The 20,547-nt window shown below is 39.0% G+C and overlaps 1 protein-coding gene across 1 annotated transcript in view; it reads right to left on the reverse strand.

The window, feature by feature from the left end:
* LOC136864453 (uncharacterized) overlaps positions 1-20,547 on the reverse strand; it is a 389,628-nt gene that overhangs the window by 314,370 nt on the left and 54,711 nt on the right. The window contains exon 3 of the mRNA XM_068226219.1: positions 29-214. Within this exon, the coding sequence (XP_068082320.1) occupies positions 29-214 (186 nt within the window). The remainder of the gene's footprint in view (positions 1-28; positions 215-20,547) is intronic.

Genomic DNA, 20,547 nt, shown 5'->3' on the forward strand with positions numbered 1-20,547 from the left:
ATTAATTTTAAGAAACAAGTGGTCTTACCTGGCTTCTCATCGGATCGGTGTTAATCTGACACATGTAAGTGCCAGAGTCGTTTTTTTGCACGTTGGATACATGTAGTTTCCAAGTATTGTGTCCATTATGAGTGACGGACAGCCGCGAGTTGTGGGCCACTAGGTGCGTATGGATGGCGAGAATAGCCTTGGAGTCCGACTTAATCCAGGCTACCTGCAAAAGATGATAAGCAGACAAAATAATATGGTCCTTGACGTTTACTGTAATGTGGTTATAATAGGAGCAGAAGCTCGAAACAAACTACCACAAAATCTTACCTAAACTACTGCAATATTTCTGAAAATTACTATAGCACATTTACAATATATCGTTTGTAACGTCATGGAAAAATGTTATAAATATCTTGTATCGTTTAATACGGCATAAGCATAGACGTCTCTTGTTCAGTATCATGAAATCATTAATAGTAATACTAAGGGAAATTGCTGTAGACATCTCATTAAGTTTCGTAAATTAGGAAAACGAACGTATATTATTGTGCTAGGCCATGCTATACGAAATACAGTTTAGAATTAGTGGTTTTGTAGACAGATTACGCCCTGCTATTTGTTTTCATGTGTATTTATGACCATGAATACTGAGTCCTGTTTGATACTCATCACTAGAGCCCGTATTTCCATTCAAATGCATGTTTTTAAATAAGATGGTTACACTTCTCAAACTTTGAAAATATTCGTTTTATGCTTTAACGATTCCAAATAACCGTTCCTTTCCCCTGCATGCTTATATGTTTTGGCCTTTTCAGGAGAAAATTCAGGCATAATGCATGTTTTGAAGATTATGGATTTAATAGCTAATATCTGGACGTTTACATTGCATAATACGACTTTTCTTATGACTTTGCCGCATATACAGGGTTATTCTAAATGATTGTCGGGGTTTCGTGAATTCTTTTTGAAAACGTGGAAAACGTATCATTTTTATTGTTGCAGTGACGATTAGACAAACTCTCAAAGTTTTATTTTGCATCAACTGTAGTACATAAGTTACCACCAGATGGCAGTAATAGCAGTGTTTAACAAAATGGCGGTTAGCGATAATGAGAAAGCTTTTTATACTCTTGAATTTCATCAACACCGATCCGTTACCAGAGTCCAGCGCAATTTTCGGACAAAATACGGGAAGGAGCCTCCTTCTGACAACTCTATTCGCAATTTGTGGATGCAGATGTTTGTGCAAAGGGAAAAGCAGTGGGAATCCCACTATGTCAGAAGCGGATGTGAATCGGATTAGAGGCGTTTATCTCCGTAGTCCTAAGAAATCAACTACGGGTGTAGCAGGGAACTGCAAGTTCCTCAAACCACAGTATGGCGTGTGTTACGAAGGCGCCTAAAGGTAAAGTCATATCGCCTACAATTGCGTCAAGCTCTAACAGTTAATGACAAAGCCCTACGATTGAACTTTTGCATGGCACTGCAGGAACGGATTGAAGAAGATGATGGTTTTCTTGACAGAGTAGCTTTCAGTGACGAAGCTACGTTTGATGTAAGTGGAAAGGTAAACAAACAAAACGTTCGCATTTGGGGTGCAACGAACCCCCATTTATGTGGAACATGTGCGAGACTCTCCTAAGGTGAATGTGTTCTGTGCGGCTTCAAAGACGAAGGTCTATGGCCCGTTCTTCTTCAATGAACAGACAGTAATAGGGCTGGCTTACCTGGACATGCTACAGAATGGCTGTTACACCAGTTGATTGACGACAGGGATGATTACGTGATGCAACAGGATGGGGCACCACCTCATTTCCACAGCGAGATTAGAGCATTTTTAAACCAAAAACTTCCACAACGATGGATGGGACGCGGAACGGAAGGTGATCTGATGCTCTTACCCTGTCCACCACGTTCACCAGATCTTACACCATGCGACTTCTTCCTGTGGGGATACGTTAAAGATCAGGTATTTGTTCCTTCTCTACCGGTGGATATTCAGGAAGGGAAGCAGCGCATCCAAGCCGCCTTCGAAAGCATCACCGCTGCCGTGATGACTCGTGTGTGGGAAGAGATGGACTATCGAGTAGATGTTTATAGAGTGACACAAGGCGCACATATCGTGCATTTGCAATGTATGTCAAAATAACTTTATGAGTTACAGAACACAATAAAACAAGATTCATATTCCTACGTTAATTAATCTGTGAGTTATGAATTTTTTTAACCCCGACAATCATTTAGAATAACCTTGTATAATGTTAACTTGCATTAAAGTGCCTTTTATAAATGTTGGTTTGAAGAATTTAGGATGAGTTTTCCACGTTTTACAGTACGTCTATTACTGAGAGACGGAGAGAATGTATTCCTGGCATCCTATGAGACAACCAAAGTTAGTACATACGGTAGAGGTTCTATATTCCAATTAACCAAGCACTTTCTTGTCTGTTCCTTGAGTAAACATTGAAGTAAGCCGGAGGGCCCCACATCAATCTCTGGTTCTTAGAAATAAGGTGTCGCAGTTATAGATTGCTCTAAACTGAACTGTAAATTGTGCATTACTAATTGACGGCTTATTTTTCGGCCTATGTTAGACAAACACAACTTGTATCGCATTTCTGTGACACCGCGTTAATGAGATAGCGACTTACAAACCTTGGTTTCGCACTGAACTATCTTCCGTTATTGTCCTGGTACCCGGAACACGTCTTTGTTATCGCAGCAAGCAATCGTTACCAGTTATTGAGGACATTCAAATTTCTCTGCAATCATCGCACGAAGAAGTAGCTGTTGGAATTAGAGATAGGCTGAACAAAGCAATTCGTTGAAATACTTATTTTGTATTCGTCAAGCTTATAAAAGACTCACTGTGATGAAAATGCAAGAGACGTACAATTTGACCTCACTTTGTCCCAAATGTCTTCATGTAAGTATGCGCCTCCCACTTCCGTGCTTAAGAATGTGCTGACAGATAAACGGATGAGCTTAACTGAAGACAATTTGGAAAAATTACGGTAGTTGTTGTACAAAGTATCAAAAGGAACTGAATTTTGATAGTGCTTATTTTTCAGTTTATTTTGGATGGTTTGTCATATGATAGTGGACGAAATCATGTATATTTTGAGATTTGATAGGGCATGAAATTCCGGGCTTTGCTCATCACTATAATCAATGCGTTGCTATTCGGTTGTAATATCCTTAACAATTGTATCCGAAATATAAAGGCACCTACCTAATTCAAGGTAACCTACGTACCCCAAAGCTCGTAGATCTCTGTAGTTAATGAATGTTAACAACCAGTCCCTCACTATATTTTTTCACAGTTAATTTTAATTACAGGGATGTCCACACATTCTTTTAATGATTCCACAGTGTCAGCTCTTTGACTAACACCTCAATGACTTGATCTTCGGACCTCGGGATACTAGGTTCGATTCCTGCCTGTGTCTTCGGATTTTAAGTCGTTCAGAAATTCACGTATTTCCCAAGATTGTGGGTTCGAGACATATTGAGGTGGTTTTTAAATAATGTGCCATTGAAATCTTCCCGGAACATTCTAAACACAAACATGATATCGTCGCTTAACCGGTAAAACGTTGTATCCCACAATACTCTTCCTATATATTATTCTCCTTAAGACTGGTCACGCCTCCCAGCCACATATGGATACGCAGTCCATCAGAACAATGTCCGTTGTGTTCGTTTTCCTATGTCGACGATTAAACGAAAATGAACCTTAAGTGCATTGTACACTAGGAGTGCGTAAATACGTAATGCAAACGTACATTCCTACAGTACGGTACTGTAAGGTTCATTTTCCTTTACACATGGGCACAGGAAAATGAACACAACAAAATTTGTCCTGATGGACTGCATATTCATACGTGGCTGGGAGGCGTGACCAGTCTTATGGATAATAATTGATAGGAATAGCTTTGTGAAATACAACCTTTTACCGGTCGAGCGACGATATAATGCCCTTTTCATCGGCTCACCAGAAATTTTGTTTCTTTTCTTCCATAGCACCGGTCGCTAGGAAATCATGTCCTTGAAGATTTTGAGATTGTGCTTCAAGAAGGTTTCAACAAACCAACAGCTATGTTTTGAAGATACAATTTTTTTGTGTTATTTTTACCCTTGTTGTAGGCTGGGACACACTGCGTGAATGAAGTGCAGAAATTTAGAGCTGCAATATTTATTAATATATACAACAAGTAAATGTGCCCGTGCTATCCTGCGATATTCTACATGGTATACTGATATTGAAGTAAATCACTGTACACGCAGTGAATAAGACTGCATGTCTCTTAGCGTTATCCGAGAAACTATATGGGGCTGTCCCTTTACGTTGTTTCCAATGTAAATTGCGAGCTGGGAGTTGTGATGATAATGTCAGGCCAACTTTCCTAATGTCAATCACAATCGAGTTGGGAAGTTGTCATTAAAATGCCAGGCCCCCTTGCCTACTGCGCGGTCACAATAGATTCGGGGAGTTTTCATGAAAATGGCAGGCCCCCTTTCCTATTTCCAGACACATTACAGTTGAAGGGATTTTTGATTATAATTACATGCTCTCTTGCCTTCTGCCGGAACAATTAAGAGGGGAATTATTCATTACAATGGTAGGCCCAACTTGCTAATGCCAGTTACATGGGAGTTGGCGAGGGAACCCATTCCTATTTCCAGTCAAAGTCTTTGTTCGAAAAGTGTACCCAAACTTCGTCTATTCAACTTTCAGAAGACCGGGCGAGTTGGACGTGTGGTCAGAGGCGCATGGCTGTGAGCTTGCATCCAAGAGATAGTGGGTTGGAATCCCACTGTCGGCAGCCCAGAGGGTGGTTTTCCGTGGTTCCCCATTTTCACACCAGGTGAATGCTAGGGCTGTACCTTAATTAAGGCCACGGCCGCTTCCTTTTAACTCCTAGGCCTTTCCTCTCCCATCGTCGCCATAAGACCTGTCTGTGTCGGCACGACGTAAATCCACTGGCAAAAAAGAAAAACTTTCAGAAGAATTCAAGATGCAGTTTATCGAAACTGATGACATCATTCTTCGATGTGCTGTTTGCGAAGTAAATATTGCAATCATTGATAAGCATCAAAGTAATAATAAATCAGCACATCCAGTATAGCAAACATATCATCATCATCAGTCGTATTACTCATTACTGAGTGTCGTGACTCCATTGTTTTGTCTCTGGAGAGTTACATGCTTCACAAAGTGTCGCCATTCAACTCGATCTTCAGCTTTTCTTAGGGCGATCTGAAGAGGAAGGTCAGTTATCTTCCTAGCCTGATCTAGCCACCTGCTTGCTGTCATTCCACGTTGTCTTCTGCCTTTCAGTTTTCCTTCTATGATAGACTTTTCCAGGTTGCTTCCATCCCTCTTTAATATATGCCCAAGGAACTGAAGTATCTTTCACTGACACGTGTAGAGAGACGTTTCACTATCTTCAGCTCTTTAATGATGGACTCATTTGTTCTTCTTTCGGTCCAAGTTACACGTAGCATTCTACACCAATACCACACCTCAAAGGCATCGATGTGGTCTTTATTCTTAGCCTTGACGGTCCATGTCTCACAACCGTAAAGGAACACGGAAAATACTAGTGATTCAACCAATCGAATTTTCGTGATTTTGGATATTGCCCTGTTCTGCTAGATCTTAGTTAATTTACTCATAGCTGCACATCTCAGAACTATACACCTCTTTATCTCTTTACCGCAGTTTCCTGTGTCACTTAAACATGACCCAAGTTATACAAGGTCATTAACCAACTCCAGTCCCTTTTATAGACGTGTGAAGTGCACTTGATTTTCACGATCAATGATCATGAATTTTGTCTTCTTCAAATTGATTTCTAATCAGTAAATGAGACTTGCATCCTTTACTCTTGCAGGTAAGCAGAACGTAAGTTGTTGATTTTTAGTCCAGCAATTGAGATACCATCAGACCAACCATCAAGCGCTCTCCTCATAATGTGCGCGGCATGGATATTATATAGCTGGGGAGACAATACACAGCCTTGTCTTACGCTTTTGGATACACTGAGAAAGTCTGAGGTATCACCATCCACTCTTACGATCGCCAAGTTACTGTCATAAAGGCCTTTAAGTAGTGATATAAGATGTGCTGCAACACCGAATTCATCTAAAACTTTCCATAGTTTGTCCCACTCAACACAGTCAAAAATATTTTCTTCTGATAGTATGTCATAAGTGTACCAAGTTTGTTTGAAATCGTTCCAGTGGTTTAGGTGGAGATGTAATACACAAAAACCACCGATTCGATCTTGAGTTGACCTAAACCGGATAAATATCTGAGAAATTGGCAAAATAAAACGAAATTATAGACAGCGGACCCCCTACTACTTTATTTATATATAACTTATAACTAAACGTCATCGTTTGTGAGGATGTGTCTGTTTGTCCGTTTGTCTGTTTGTCTGTTTGTCTGTTTGTCTGTTCTACCATCACAGCGAAACGGCTGGATAGATCTCGACCAAACGTCACAGTTAGTGTATACTCATCCCGGAGAAGGTTTTGATATGTATATCATTTAACAATCTTTTAATAGGCGGAGGATTTAAAGGAAAGCCAGAATGGTTTTCCTCCATTTTCTCTTATACTATTGATTTTCTGTAAACTCCGTGGACTGTATGTGAAACGTCTTTTCATTATAAACAACTTTTGTTATGTTCATTATTTACCTTACTCTTCAAATGACGGAGAAAATTACTATATTCTGCGGCTATCATGCTCTGCATTGAGTGACCGACAGACCGACAACGAACCTACGGGTTACTATGGCAACGTCTCTAACTGCTTGCCAGCAGGGAAGTAACGTATTGACATTTTCGTCATCATTCCTGTAAATTCGTGGTTGTTCCTTGGGTAGAAAGCAAGAGAGGCGTCAATCGGCCATTCTGTGGGATATTGGCCGAATACCATTGGAGGTTATAACCGTCCTCAAATAGCTTAAGTAATAACACCATTAGTTTACCCGAGAATCCCCGCGTCTAAATTTCTCCTCTGTTACCGCCTTCTTATAACCATAACTCATACCAGCATAATTTATTGAGGGGCATTTGATTTTCCAATACATTCACTTGGTATATACATAGTTGTCTCAACCGGCTGTCCTCAGTTATAAACCTATATTCTACCGAGCTCGATAGCTGCAGTCGCTTAAGTGCGGCCAGTATCCAGTAATCGGGAGATCGTGGGTTCGAGCCCCACTGTCGGCAGCCCTGAAGATGGTTTTCCGTGGTTTCCCATTTTCACACCAGGCAAATGCCGGGGCTGTACCTTAATTAAGGCCACGGCCGCTCCCTTCCACTTCCTAGGCCTTTCCTATCCCCTCGTCGCCATAAGACGTATCTGTGTCGGCGCGACGTAAAACAAATAGCAAAAAAAAAACCTATATTCTATTAATTTCAACTTTCTTAACTGTACATTATTTCTTCCTTAATTACTCCGTATGTATGCGAGTGCTAATCCCGAAACCTGGATACTCTTTTCTTTGAGGAGATATTTTAAGTTATGTAAATATATAACTTTTGCCCCCGGCTAATATCGGAATATGGATGCAATTTTAACGACGATGCAGACCTTAGTTTCGGGATAACTAGTGGCTAAACGGCAAGTCGTATCACAAAAGAGAAAACACAATCGCATTTCAATCTGGAGAGATCTACAACTTTGGTCCTATGACCTTTTGTCGTAATTATCTCTCTTATACGTTAAATAGAACTGTATTTCTCGATTTTAAGTTATATTTTGTACTTTTTACACGTATATGTTATCGTTTGGCATACTTATAGGAAAGATGCAATCATGACATTTGGCACGCACATTGAAATGACCAGTGGCCATATGATAGCCAAATTTTATGATTCTAGCTGTCACATGAGTATGAAAAATATAAAGTAGTATGCGAAAACTGTACAAAATGTCACCCCATTCAATAACTCCAAATCTAACCCATAAATGTAGGAGATACGAGAGAATGTCATAGAACCAACCATATAGAACAATGAAAGAGGCGTCTGATGGTGAAGACCGTTTGTTGATATGTCGTACGGTTTCAAAGCAGTAACTCTCGAAATAAAGGTCTACATTTCTAGATGTGTCCATGCTTATCTATATAAATAAAGTTGTAAGGGGTCCGCGGTCTGTAATTTTGTTTGTTTTGCCAATTTTTCAGATATTTTTCGGTTTTTGGTCAACTCAAGACCGAATCGGTGGTGTTTATGTTTTGTATCTGTCTGTTTGTCTATTCCACTATCACGGCGAAACGGCTGGATAGATCTCGACCAAACGTCATGTTTAGTGTATACTCATCCCGGGGAAGGTTTGATTTGCATATCATTTTAAAATCTTTGAATAGACGGGGAGCTATAGAAAAACCAGAACGGGTTTCCTCCATTTTCTCTTATACTATTAATTTTCTTTAAACTCGGTGGACCGTATGTGAAACGTCTCTTCATTATAAGTAACTTTTGTTATGTTGTAGGCTTATGCCGTGTCAAGAAAATAAGGTGAAATTCTTTACGTTTCGCAGAGAACTTTGCTCTGCGTCGTCAGAAGAAAATCTCGACTGTCCACGAGAAAGGTTTCTAAAACAATGAGGTTTGAATTTAGACGTTACCCAATAGAAGAGAAAATGGTACGTTCATTCGTCACTAGATGGCTATTCGGACGCGGCACAGCGCTAGCGTTCGAAGTGTAAGCTGACGTAACCATCAGAATCAGTCTGAGAGTGTCACATAACATTATGTTCATAATTTACCTTACTCTTCAAATGACGGGGAAAATTACTATTTTCTGCGTGTATCATGCTCTGTGTTGAATGACCGACAGACCGACAACGAACCTAAAGGTTACCATGACAACGTCTCTGACTGCTTGCCAGCAGGGAATTAACTTATTGCTATTTTCGTTATCATTCCAGTAAACTCGTGGTTGTTCGTTGGTTAGAAAGCAAGAGAGACGTCAATCGGCCGTTCTGCAGGATATTGGCGAAATATCGTTGGAGGTATAATCGTCCTCGAATAGCTTAAGTAAGAACACCATTAGTTATCTTCTTATCTGTTTGCCTAAGAAACGCTGCGCCTAAATTTCTTCCCTGTTGCCGCTTTCTTTTATCCGTAACTCATACCATCATAGTTTATTGAGGGACATATGATTTTCCAATACATTCACTTGGTAATTACATATTTGTCCTATCCGGCTGACCTCAGTTATAATTCTATTTTTTGTTAATTTCAACTTTCTCAACTGTATTACTTTCTTCCTTAATTACTCCGTACGCATGCGAGTGCTAATCCCGAAACCTGAACACTTTTCTTTGAGGAAATATTACAAGCTATGCAAATTTAGAACTTTTGGCCCCGGAAAATATCGGAATATGGATGCAATTTTAATGACGTTGCAGACCTTAGTTTCGGAATAATTGGTGGCTAAACGGCAAGTCGTACTATAAAAGAGAACGCACAATCGCCTTTCAATTTGGAGAGATCTACAACTTTGGGCCTATGATTTTTTGTCGTATCTCTATCCCTTAAACGTTAAATGGAACTGCATTTTTCCAACTCAAGTTAATTTTGTATTTTTTACACGTATATATTATCGTTTGGTACGCTTATAGGAAAGATGCAATCATGACATTGGTCACGCACATTGACATGACTAGTGGCTATATGTTCGCCGAATTTTGTGATTTCAGTGTCACATGAGTATCAAAAAATATAGTATTTGAAATGTGTACCAAATTTCACCCCATTCAATGACTAACTGAATCTAACCCATAACTATAGGGGATAGGAGAAAATATCATAGGCCCAACCATGTAGAACACTAAACGAGGCGTCTGATGGTGAAGTCCATTTGTAGATACAATTTAATATAATCTTACTCACAAACTTTACAGTAATGTACGCAGAAATCCGTATAGGTCCTACAATGTAGAAACCATAGCGAAGCACGTGTATATTTGCTAGTATATATATATTGACATAATATAGACTCGTCTCTGCTGGTTGGGAATCCCCAATTGCTCTTCGTTAAGTGTGGGTGATAACTCATGTCATTCCACTTTTGATATTCCACACTTTTCACAGTTTCTAAAATATTTTTTCACATCTAATGCACAGCTACATTATTCAACCTGGGCAGACCTATCGAAGTTGGTCATATGACATGAAAGTACATCTCGAGCACGGCATGTTGGATGGCTATTTCCAAATAACAGGCTCGGCCATGAAGCTCCTAGCAAGAAAGGTACAAAACATGGTGGCGTGTTCCCTTCCTCCTATATACAACATTTCTTACTGGACTATAATGACATAGCGTATGCTGCTGACGCCTAGGGACAATATGTCCATCAAGTCGACCCAGTCTTGGTGTGGCTTAGCAATACAGTTAATGACATAAAAATACTCATCATAAAATAACTACTCATCGGATTTCGTTCAAACCACTTCGTAAGCCTTCCCCGGAGTAATAAGAACAAATTGTGAAAATTTCAACGAAAACGGTCCTGTAGTTCCTGAGTCCATTCGAGACATACAAACAAACATTCATTTCTATAAAAATAAAATCATAACGACGGTGTGTCTGTACATCGACTATTTGGGCTAAATTTCCGTATAGTTATCCATTTCAGATGTAATAATGACCATCTACATATTTTTTAGCTTTGGTGTCAGTTTGTCTGTTTGTATGTTTGTCTGTTTGTCTATAACTTGAAAACAACTGAATACATTTCTACCAAACTTCATATTTAGAACCTACCTGTCCTTAGGTAGGTTTTAGGGCCAATATTGTTTCTAAATCACTGAACTGACTGGGGGTTTATATGAATTTGAAACCGTGATTTATCACTCCCAAAAATATACACAACCAAAATGGAAATCTGCCTCCCTTAATGGAAATTAATTTCTATACCTCTTTTTCTCATATGCATCATTTCGATACGAGGATTAATACGGGAGATATCATTAACGGACCGTATACAATGTAGAATACCGTAGCGAAGCGCGGGTACATTTTCTAGTATACATATAAATATATATATATAAGAAATACAGACAGTGGCTATCTCCTGGTCTCTCATTTGTTAAATCGTGTCAACGCCTCTTTTCATAGAGTTGTAGTATAGGCTTATGTGTGACTGTTCCTTCGGTGTGTCTCTTTATATCCCAGCATCGTTGTGTAGAGGTGACCTGAGTAGATATTTCTTGGGCTTATCTTTGGTAATCCAGGCTTCCCAGTTTAAGGGTCAGTGAAAGCAAACGTAAGTCCTAGACAAGCAGAGTTCTCTTCTATTGGTGATCTTAAGCTCTTATGGAATTTCCATTCTATTGGACTATAGTGTAGCGACCAATAACAACGTGAAGTCATTATATAACACATCCACAAACCGGACATATATATACAATTGATCAGTGGTAACAATGTAATCTGTGTTGCGTATTAGTTTTACCACTTTTTTCACAAATTCAAGTGATTCCCGTTCTTACTAGCACAAAACTACATTTCTCCGACACACCTCTCAATTGTTCGATTGCGCCAGTCAATATATGTATATGGAATTCATACGCCCTCCCACCTTTTCTTACAATTTGCTTTACGTTGCCCCTACACAGATAGGTCTTATGGCGACGACGGATCAGGAAAGGGCTAGGAGTGGGAAAGAGTCGATAGTGGCGTGGCCTTGATTAAGGTATAATCCCAGCCTGGTGTGAAAATGGGAAACCATGGGAATCCATCTTCAAGAATGCTGACGGTGGGGTATTTTTTCCTTTATAAATACTTTAAAGACCTCAGAGGGCTCTGAAGAGCGACAAAATTTGCCGATTGTATGAAACGGGACATATCTGAAATATTTTGGTAATATTTGTTTTAGCTCTCCATAAACCTCTCTAACAAGGGAACGGAGCGGCCCGGGAAATCACTTATCTTACGTAAATTTTGCACACGCATTAAATGAGCCAAGAGTAACACAACGGCTAACATTTTTTTCCAGAAATTAACTTAGACCTATGGGACCTACAGAAAGCGCTGTTCGCATGTTTGAATTGGCACGCTTGACTACGCAGGATTGTGGCGCGTGCTGAGTCACTGATCTTTTCTATTTCGTTAATAATTACTAGGCAGAGGATTTTAAGGTAAAATGTATGGTCTGAAAAGGGAAAGAAAATATTCTGAAAATACATATTAAAAAGGTGCAAGATAGGTACCGATGAAATAACTTTATTAAGGTTTAAACTAGTTACATGCACTTTCTTTATCCCATTTGTTGGGTTCTAATAATTAATAAACTTCTTATATTGGGTTACACGTAACATTTCAGTGTTTTTGACAGTAAGTCGCTGGTGCTTTGAGTTCAGTAGATCCTTGAAATATCCATAACGAGAGAACATCAGAGGATGCATAGTATTTCACTCAGATTGGATAGTAATACATGGACAATGATGTTAAGGGGGTACGGAATGCCCTATGCTGCCAATGATAAAATCGGCTGTTTATATTGTACCTTTTCTCTGAAAACACTGGAGGTAGACACTTCAAATTTTTGCAGGTTATAGTTGAATATCTTGGTCTTCTACTGAAACAAGCATAATTTTTATAACGACCTACTTAAGGAAGATATTATTTTTTATTTTGAAACTAGATATTTTTGGCATTTTTAGAATATATGTTTGCTAATAAAATTTGTAATATTCAGACAAATTAAAAACTGTTGTTTCAGCAATTGAAAGGTATTTGTAACTATGTCCTACAAATTTCAAGTTCATATATTCAAAACTGGCTGAAAAATGCACCTTAAGTATTAAAAAAGTAAACTTACGGGAAACGGGCTTCAAAGTTAACACATCAATGCATGCCAGGTCCACAGCTTGGATTATCTTTATCTTCTTCAAATTCCTCTTGTAGTCTCTTCTTGGCACCTCTCCTGTCCTTTTTGTCTTGAAAAGCTTTTCTTTTAAAGGGCATTTTCATCAGACCTTAGCCTTACCAGGTCTTTATGCAACATACTCCAAGGGAGTTTAATTAAAAAATGTCGTGAGTTTTGTGTTCCTGTTTTTATCTGCTTTGTAGATTACAAAAAAGCTTGTGACTCTGTTGAGTGGGACAAACTATGGAAAGTATTAGATGAATTCGGTGTTCCAGCACATCTCATATTACTGCTGAAAGGCCTTTATGACAATAACTTGGCGACCGTAAGGGTGGATGGTGATAACTCAGACTTTTTCAGTGTATCCAAGGCGTAAGACAAAGCTGTGTAATGTCTCCCCAGCTATATAATATCTATGCCGAGCGCATTATGAGGAGAGCGCTTGATGGTTGGTCTGGTGGTATCTCAATTGCTGGACGAAAATTCAACAACTTGCGTTTTGCTGACGACACCACACTCATTGCCAGTAGTGAAGATGAGCTTGTAGATTTACTTGCAAGAGGATGCAGATTCGATGAACTGCATGTTGAAATTTTTCGAAAGTGCATGAAACTTCTCCTCATTAACCTTCGGCAGTATTTTGTGTTGTGAAAAATATGTTCTTGCCTAGACTGGTAGAAAACAAACACGGCCAAGAACAGAGTACACAGCCGGTAAGTGGAACAGTTAAATTCGGCCACTACTAACTGAACTTACTTTAAACTTTTGCAGCATCATTGTTTAAATTTTAATTTGATATCACTGTTGCTGAGGTTGGCCATTGTCGCTGGAATATTAATTACTAGTGGTTTTTACAAATTATGTTTTAATATGTATTTAGACTATTGTTGACTTCTGATTAAATAAACTTTCCAAAATCTATCCTGTAAGGGAAAAAAGTCCGTCTAATTTTTTAAAACAGAGATAAATGTAGGGGAAAAGCTGCTGGAACCTGAAATAGAAGGGGAAAGGGGGGAAATTTAATAATCTCACAAAAACAAATTGTGTTTATTTCGCTTCATTTCATGTTCCCAAATATATATCGGTTTGAAAATAGCTATATTTTTGGAAAGGTTGCTGCAGCTTATAATCATTTCACTAGTGATTACGTAGCAAGTAGCGAAATGATCTATTGGTATTAAGATAAATTTTGCATTGATTGTGGGTCAATAAAAGCAATAGAATGCGATTGCTATAGTGAAAATAAAGGTTCATCTGTATAACAAGGGACGTTACACACGAAAACACGTTACTCCTTATAGCTCCTGTAACAATGATGCTCGTGGTAGAAACGTTGAGAGCACAAAGCGGTTTTACACCAACCACACCTATCGAAGCGAGGATAAGGGCTTAATATCACACCTTCCATATTTTCCTCCCAACTCAAAAAATAGCTTTGTCTATGTTGATTACCACTATACAAACACTCGTGCCGTACAACGACTATAAGTGTATTCCAGCCTGGCCTCAAACCAGCTGTTGTAGAGTGCGAGTTGTGAGCAGGGTATGAGTAGCAGCCTGCATAAGCGGGCGTGCTAATTCAAACATACAAATTTTAACGCTTCCTGTAGGTCGCACGAATTAATTTCCGAAAGAAGTATTTTGGCATTATCTTACCCCTTGTTTATTTAAGGTGTGTGCAAAATTTACGTACGATCGGTGATTCCCCGGTACGCGCCCTTCCTTTGACCACATGTCCCTCAGTGTCATATCACAGCTTCATGAGCAGCCGTTAGTAGCAATAGACCAAGAAGAGCGTAAATTCATAATCATTTATGGAAGGAATACATTTCGTCCTACCTCCTCATTAGAATTATTTACAAAGCAACCAACAATTTATGTCCTAATATACTTCTGAAATGATTCATGTTGGTTGCTTTGTAAATAATTCTAATGAGGAGGTAGGACGAAATGTATTCCTTCCATAAATGATTATGAATTTACGCTCTTCTTGGTCTATTGCTACTAACGGCTGCTCATGAAGCTGTGATATGACACTGAGGGACATGTGGTCAAAGGAAGGGCGCGTACCGGGGAATCACCGATCGTACGTAAATTTTGCACACACCTTAAATAAACAAGGGGTAAGATAATGCCAAAATACTTCTTTCGGAAATTAATTCGTGCGACCTACAGGAAGCGTTAAAATTTGTATGTTTGAATTAGCACGCCCGCTTATGCAGGCTGCTACTCATACCCTGCTCACAACTCGCACTCTACAACAGCTGGTTTGAGGCCAGGCTGGAATACACTTATAGTCGTTGTACGGCACGAGTGTTTGTATAGTGGTAATCAACATAGACAAAGCTATTTTTTGAGTTGGGAGGAAAATATGGAAGGTGTGATATTAAGCCCTTATCCTCGCTTCGATAGGTGTGGTTGGTGTAAAACCGCTTTGTGCTCTCAACGTTTCTACCACGAGCATCATTGTTACAGGAGCTATAAGGAGTAACGTGCTTTCGTGTGTAACGTCCCTTGTTATACAGATGAACCTTTATTTTCACTATAGCAATCGCATTCTATTGCTTTTATTGACCCACAATCAATGCAAAAATTATCTTAATACCAATAGATCATTTCGCTACTTGCTACGTAATCACTAGTGAAATGATTATAAGCTGCAGCACCTTTCCAAAAATATAGCTATTTTCAAACCGATATATATTTGGCAACATGAAATGAAGCGAAATAAACGCAATTTGTTTTTGTGAGATTATTAAATTTTCCCCCTTTCCCCTTCTATTTCAGGTTCCAGCAGCTTTTCCCCTACATTTATCTCTGTTTTAAAAAATTAGACGGACTTTTTTCCCTTACAGGATAGATTTTGGAAAGTTTATTTAATCAGAAGTCAACAATAGTCTAAATACATATTAAAACATAATTTGTAAAAACCACTAGTAATTAATATTCCAGCGACAATGGCCAACCTCAGCAACAGTGATATCAAATTAAAATTTAAACAATGATGCTGCAAAAGTTTAAAGTAAGTTCAGTTAGTAGTGGCCGAATTTAACTGTTCCACTTACCGGCTGTGTACTCTGTTCTTGGCCGTGTTTGTTTTCTACCAGTCTAGGCAAGAACATATTTTTCACAACACAAAATACTGCCGAAGGTTAATGAGGAGAAGTTTCATGCACTTTCGGAAAATTTCAACATGCAGTTCTTCGAATCTGCATCCTCTTGCAAGTAAATCTGCAAGCTCATCTTCACTACTGGCAACGAGTGTGGTGTCGTCAGCAAAACGCAAGTTGTTGAATTTTCGTCCAGCAATTGAGATACCACCAGACCAACCATCAAGCGCTCTCCTCATAATGCGCTCGGCATAGATATTATATAGCTGGGGAGACAATACACAGCCTTGTCTTACGCTTTTGGATACACTGAAAAAGTCTGAGTTATCACCATCAACCCTTACGGTCGCCAAGTTATTGTCATAAAGGCCTTTCAGCAGTAATATGAGATGTGCTGGAACACCGAATTCATCTAATACTTTCCATAGTTTGTCCCACTCAACAGAGTCACAAGCTTTTTTGTAATCTACAAAGCAGATAAAAACAGGAACACAAAACGCACGACATTTTTCAATTAAACTCCCTGGGAGTATGTTGCATAAAGACCTGGTAAGGCTAAGGTCTGATGAAAATGCCCTTTAAAAGAAAAGCTTTTCAAGACGAAAGGGACAGGAGAGGTGCCAAGAAGAGACTACAAGAGGAATTTGAAGAAGATAAAGACAATCCAAGCTGTGGACCTGGCATGCATTGATGTGTTAACTTTGAAGCCCGTTTCCCGTAAGTTTACTTTTTTAATACTTAAGGTGCATTTTTTCAGCCAGTTTTGAATATATGAACTTGAAATTTGTAGGACATAGTTACAAATACCTTTCAATTGCTGAAACAACAGTTTTTAATTTGTCTGAATATTACAAATTTTATTAGCAAAAATATATTCTAAAAATACCAAAAATATCTAGTTTCAAAATAAAAAGTAATATCTTCATTAAAGAGGTCGTTATAAAAATTATGCTTGTTTCAGTAGAAGACCAAGATATTCAACTATAACCTGCAAAAATTTGAAGTGTCTACCTCCAGTGGTTTCAGAGAAAAGGTACAATATAAACATGTTCGTTGTTTTCTCCTCACATGTTACTCATTCTGCACATTGGATAATATTAGCAAAGCACCGTTTGAATTGCTTCTCAGTTGCTATGCGGTAAACTTCTCTTGACCTTGTTACATATTACTCAAAAGAACATCCTACTGCATTTATAGACCTTTCAAATTTATTTTATTGACGATCGTTCAATATCTATATAAATAACGTCCTAGGTGTCCGCTGTCTGTGTTTTCGCTCTTTTTGCCAATTTTTCAGATATTTATCCGATTTAGGTCAACTCAAGAACGCAGCAGTGGATTTTAGCTTTTGTGTCTGTTTGTCCGTCTGTTCCACCATCACAGCGAAATGGCTGGATAGATCTCGACCAAACTTCATATAGACCTATAAGGTATACTCATTGAGGGAAAGGTTTGGATATACATATGATATAAAAATCACTGAACAGAATGGGGTTTTTAACGGAAACGATAACACACTATTGATCTTACACTATTGGTTTTCTGTAAAATCCGTGGACTGCGTGTGAAACGTCCCTTCATTTTAAACAATTTTTGTAATGAGCATATTTTCGCTTACTCTTCAAATGACGGAGAGGATCACTACTTTCAGCGGGTTTCATGCTCTGCATAGAGTGACCGACAGACCGAGAACGAACCTACCGGTTACCATGGCAGCTGCTCTGACTGCTTACCAGCAGGGAAATAACATAGGTTAATTTCATTTTCTTCAAAATTCCTGTAAACTCGTAGTTGTTCCTTGCGCAGAAAGCGAGAAAGACGACATGCTACCATTCTGCAGGATACTTGCGAAATCCCGTTGGAGGTTACAGTCGTCGTATAGCTCTAAGGGGGCTGTTAATATTTGAGCAGTACCGCGGAGTGTAGCCCATGATTTCACAGCGTAAGGTGTTTTCTGGCATTTGCTATAAATTTTACTCTTCTACTTCCGTTTTCCGCTTTAATTTATTGCCTCCGTCTTGCCTCTTTAGGCTTAAGTAATGTCACCATTAGTCATCTTACCTGTTTACCTAAGAATCTCTGTGCCTAAAATTCTCCTCTGTTACTGCCTTCTCAGATCCTAACTCATATCATCATGATTTAATTAGGAACATTTCATTATACGATACATCCACTTGGTATTTACATATTTTTCCCATCTGGCTGTCCTCAGTTATTTTCTTTCAATTTAATTTTCTTAACTGTAGTACTTTCTTACTTAACTACTCCGCAGGTATGTGAATGCTAATCTAGAAACATGAGCACTCTTTCCTTTGAGGAAAAATTCCAAGCTATTTAAATGTATAACTTTTTGGTCCCGGAACATACCGAATTATGGAGGCAATTTCAATGACGGTTCAGACCTTCGTTTCCGGATAATTGGCGGTTAAACGGTACGTCGTATCACAAAACAGAGAGCACAATCGCATTTCAATTTCGAAAGATCTACAACTTTGTTCGTATGATATACTGTCGTATCTGTATCCCTTATCCGTTAGATAGAGCTGCATTTCTCAATTTTAAGTTAATTTTGTAATTTTTACACGTATATCTTATCGTTTGGCACACTTGTGGGAAAGAATGATCAAATGCGGCACGCACATTCACACGACCGGTAGCGTATGAAGACTGTACCCAAATTTCACCATATTTAATATTTATAATTCAATCTAACCCATAAATATAGTAGATACGAGAAAATTTCATAGAACCAACCATGTAGAACGCTAAAAGGGACCTCTTTTATTGATATGTCCTACCGTTTAAAAGCAGTAAATCTCGAAATGAAGGTCTGCACTTATAAACGTGCCCATGCTTATCTATACAGAATAAATTAAATTCTATGGGGTCTGATGTCTGTGTTTTCATTAGTTTTACCAATTTTTCATATATTTATCCGATTTAGGCCAACTCAAGCCGTGATATAGGGGTAGCGTGCCTGACTTTTACCCGGAGGCTCCGGGATCGATTCTCGGCCAGGTCAAGGATTTTTACCTGGACCTGAGGGCTGGTTCGAGGTCCACTCAGCCTACGAGATTGGAATAAAGAGCTATCTGACGGTGAGATAGCGGCCCAAATCCAAGAATAACGGCCGAGAGGATTCATCGTGCTGACCACATGACACCTAGCAATCTGCAGGCATTTGGGCGGAGCAACGACCGCTTCGTATGCCAAGGCCGTTCAAGGGCTGTAGTACCATGGGGTTAGGCTAGTTAGTTAAGCCAACTGAAGTCCATATCAGTGGGTTTTAGCTTTCGTGTCTGCCCGTCTGTCCCACTATCATGGCGAAATGGCTGGATACAACTCGACCAAACTTGTTATATTTTGAGTATATTCTCCAGAGGGAGGTTTAGATACGCATAAACAATCACTGAATAGAATGGGGGCTTATAGGGAAACCACAACTGTTTTCTTCCATTTTCTCTTATAGGCCTACTAGTGATTTTCTGTAAAATCCGTGGAGTAGAAGTGAAACGCCTTTTATACGTTACGTCCCTTATGTACATAATTTCGCTTGGTCACTGAACACTCTTTCCTTTGAGGGAACATTCCAGGTTATTCAAATGTATTAGTTTTAGGACCCGAAATATATCGAAATATGGAGGCAATTTCACTGACGGTTCAGACCTTCGTTTCGTGGTGACTGCTTTCTAAACGGTTAAGTTATTTCACAAAGCAGATTGCACAATCGCTGCTCAATTTGGAGAGATCTTCAACTTTGTTCCTATGACTTATTGTCGTGTTTAGATTCTTTATGATTTAGATAGCGCAATATTTCTCTGTTACAATCAAATCTCTCCAACTCGATTGCGACTGGCATTAGGAAAGGGGCCTGTCATTATAAAGAACATTATCAGTCTCTATTGAGAATAGCAGTTGGCAAGTGAGACTGTTGTTATTGTAGAAAGTCCAGAACTAGACAGTGGTTGGCAGTAGAAAATGTGGCCTTCCTTATCTAAATTTCTTCAACGAGCACCTAACATCGGTACCAACGTATGGGGTCTTCTCCGTTTTGTTTCTCGGATAGCACTATGAGACGTGCATTTTAACATAATCTTCCTCACTGCGTGTGCAGTAACTTACGTAGAACTCCGTATACAGGGTATAATACCGTAGCGAAGCACGGGTATATTTGCTAGTTCTCAATATAATCTACCTGATCTTCACTTTCAACTTCAAATTTTTGGGAGTAATCTATATAAATAAAATCGTAACGACCGTGTGTCTGTACGTTGATTATTTTGGCGAAATTTCCGTACAGTTATCCGTTTCACCTGTAATTATGACCATCTGCATCATTTTTAGCTTTGGTGTCCGTTTGTCTGTTTGTTTGTCTGTTTGTCTGTTTGTCTGTCCTTCTATAACTTGAAAACTACTGGATATATTTCCACCAAACTTCATATTTAGAATCCACCTGTCCTTGGGTAGGTTTTAGCGCAAAAAATAAAATCGTAACGACCGTGTGTCTGTACACTGATTATTTTGGCGAAATTTCCGTACAGTTATCCG

This window comes from Anabrus simplex, chromosome 1, assembly GCF_040414725.1.
Source record: "Anabrus simplex isolate iqAnaSimp1 chromosome 1, ASM4041472v1, whole genome shotgun sequence".
NCBI lineage: Eukaryota > Metazoa > Arthropoda > Insecta > Orthoptera > Tettigoniidae > Anabrus > Anabrus simplex.